General features: G+C 56.4%; 1 protein-coding gene across 1 annotated transcript; it reads left to right on the forward strand.

Moving 5' to 3' along the window:
- Positions 1–162: 162 nt before the first annotated feature.
- DQ04_22021000 (hypothetical protein) lies at positions 163–981 on the forward strand (the record flags this gene model as incomplete). The annotated part of the gene is made up of 1 exon (XM_009318060.1): positions 163–981. One exon carries the CDS (start codon positions 163–165, stop codon positions 979–981), a length of 819 nt encoding a protein of 272 aa, XP_009316335.1.
- Positions 982–1,122: the final 141 nt, after the last annotated feature.

A 1,122-nucleotide genomic window follows, 5' to 3' on the forward strand; every position in this document is an offset into this window, starting at 1 on the left:
TTTTTTTTTTTTGCACTTATCGTGACGCGTGTACCGCGGTGTGTTTCACTCTGCTCTTTGCACTTCTGCCGGTCTTCCCTGCCCTCCAGCTGCTGACATCTGTGCTGAAGAGGAAAGAACAAGGCGAGAAGGATTGCGCACGCTCTTGCTGTCGTTGCGGTGATGTCAGGTACGCCGTGGGTGAACGGCACGGTGCTCTGCGCGGTGGCGTGCAATTTGACTTCCCTCGACGCTGTCCCACTGCTCTGCAGCAGCAGCAGTAGCCGCGGCGGCAGCGACAACGACGACGACGACGACGGCAAGACCGGAAGGGCACGGCAGCAGCCACAGCAGCAGTTACGCATCACAGAGGCGCAACTCAGTTTTAACGCTATAAGTGCGAGCTCGCTTGGACGTCTTGCGTGTCTCACGGATTTTCTGCATACCCTTATCCTGGACAACAATGATTTGCGGGATGTGGCAGCACTCCCGCGACTGCCGAAGCTGCAGCGGCTTTGGCTGAACAACAACCGACTTGCCAGCCTTGACGACGTATTGAAGGTCGCCGCCCGGCAGTGCAACGCGCTGACGTACCTGTCACTGCTGCGCAACCCGTGCTGCCCGAGTGAGCTGGACGGTCACCTGCCAGCGGAGTACGCGCGATACCGTCTTTACGTCAAGCATACGCTGCCCAGCCTCGTGCGGCTCGATTCAGAGGGTTTCACGGAGGCAGAGGCGCAAGAGGCGAGGAAGAAGGGTCAGTTTGCGCGGCCGGCACGAGCAAAGTGTGGTGTGGGAGAGGCATGGAAAGATAATAACGGCACAAGAAGCGCAGTGAGTGGTAGCGGCAGCAACAATGGCGAACAGGTAGATCTGTTTGCTGTCTTTGATGAAGAGCGGCGTGATGGAGGGGGAGCTGTCACGTATCTGTCGAGTCGTCGCCATGTGTATACTGGGCGGGGAAGTGAAGGGAATCGCTTTATCCGCGATGACGTGCTGTGACTATGGCAATGTGGTCCGATGCCGTCTCTGCGATGCCGTAAGGTGGGGAAAAGTTGAAGTAGAGACCGGTGTGTTGTTCTCGCTGGTTTCATTCCCTTGGCTGTGTGTTTGGTGCAGTGTATATATATATATATATATATA

This window comes from Trypanosoma grayi, assembly GCF_000691245.1.
Source record: "Trypanosoma grayi strain ANR4 Tgr_2202_V1, whole genome shotgun sequence".
NCBI classification, from domain to species: domain Eukaryota; phylum Euglenozoa; class Kinetoplastea; order Trypanosomatida; family Trypanosomatidae; genus Trypanosoma; species Trypanosoma grayi.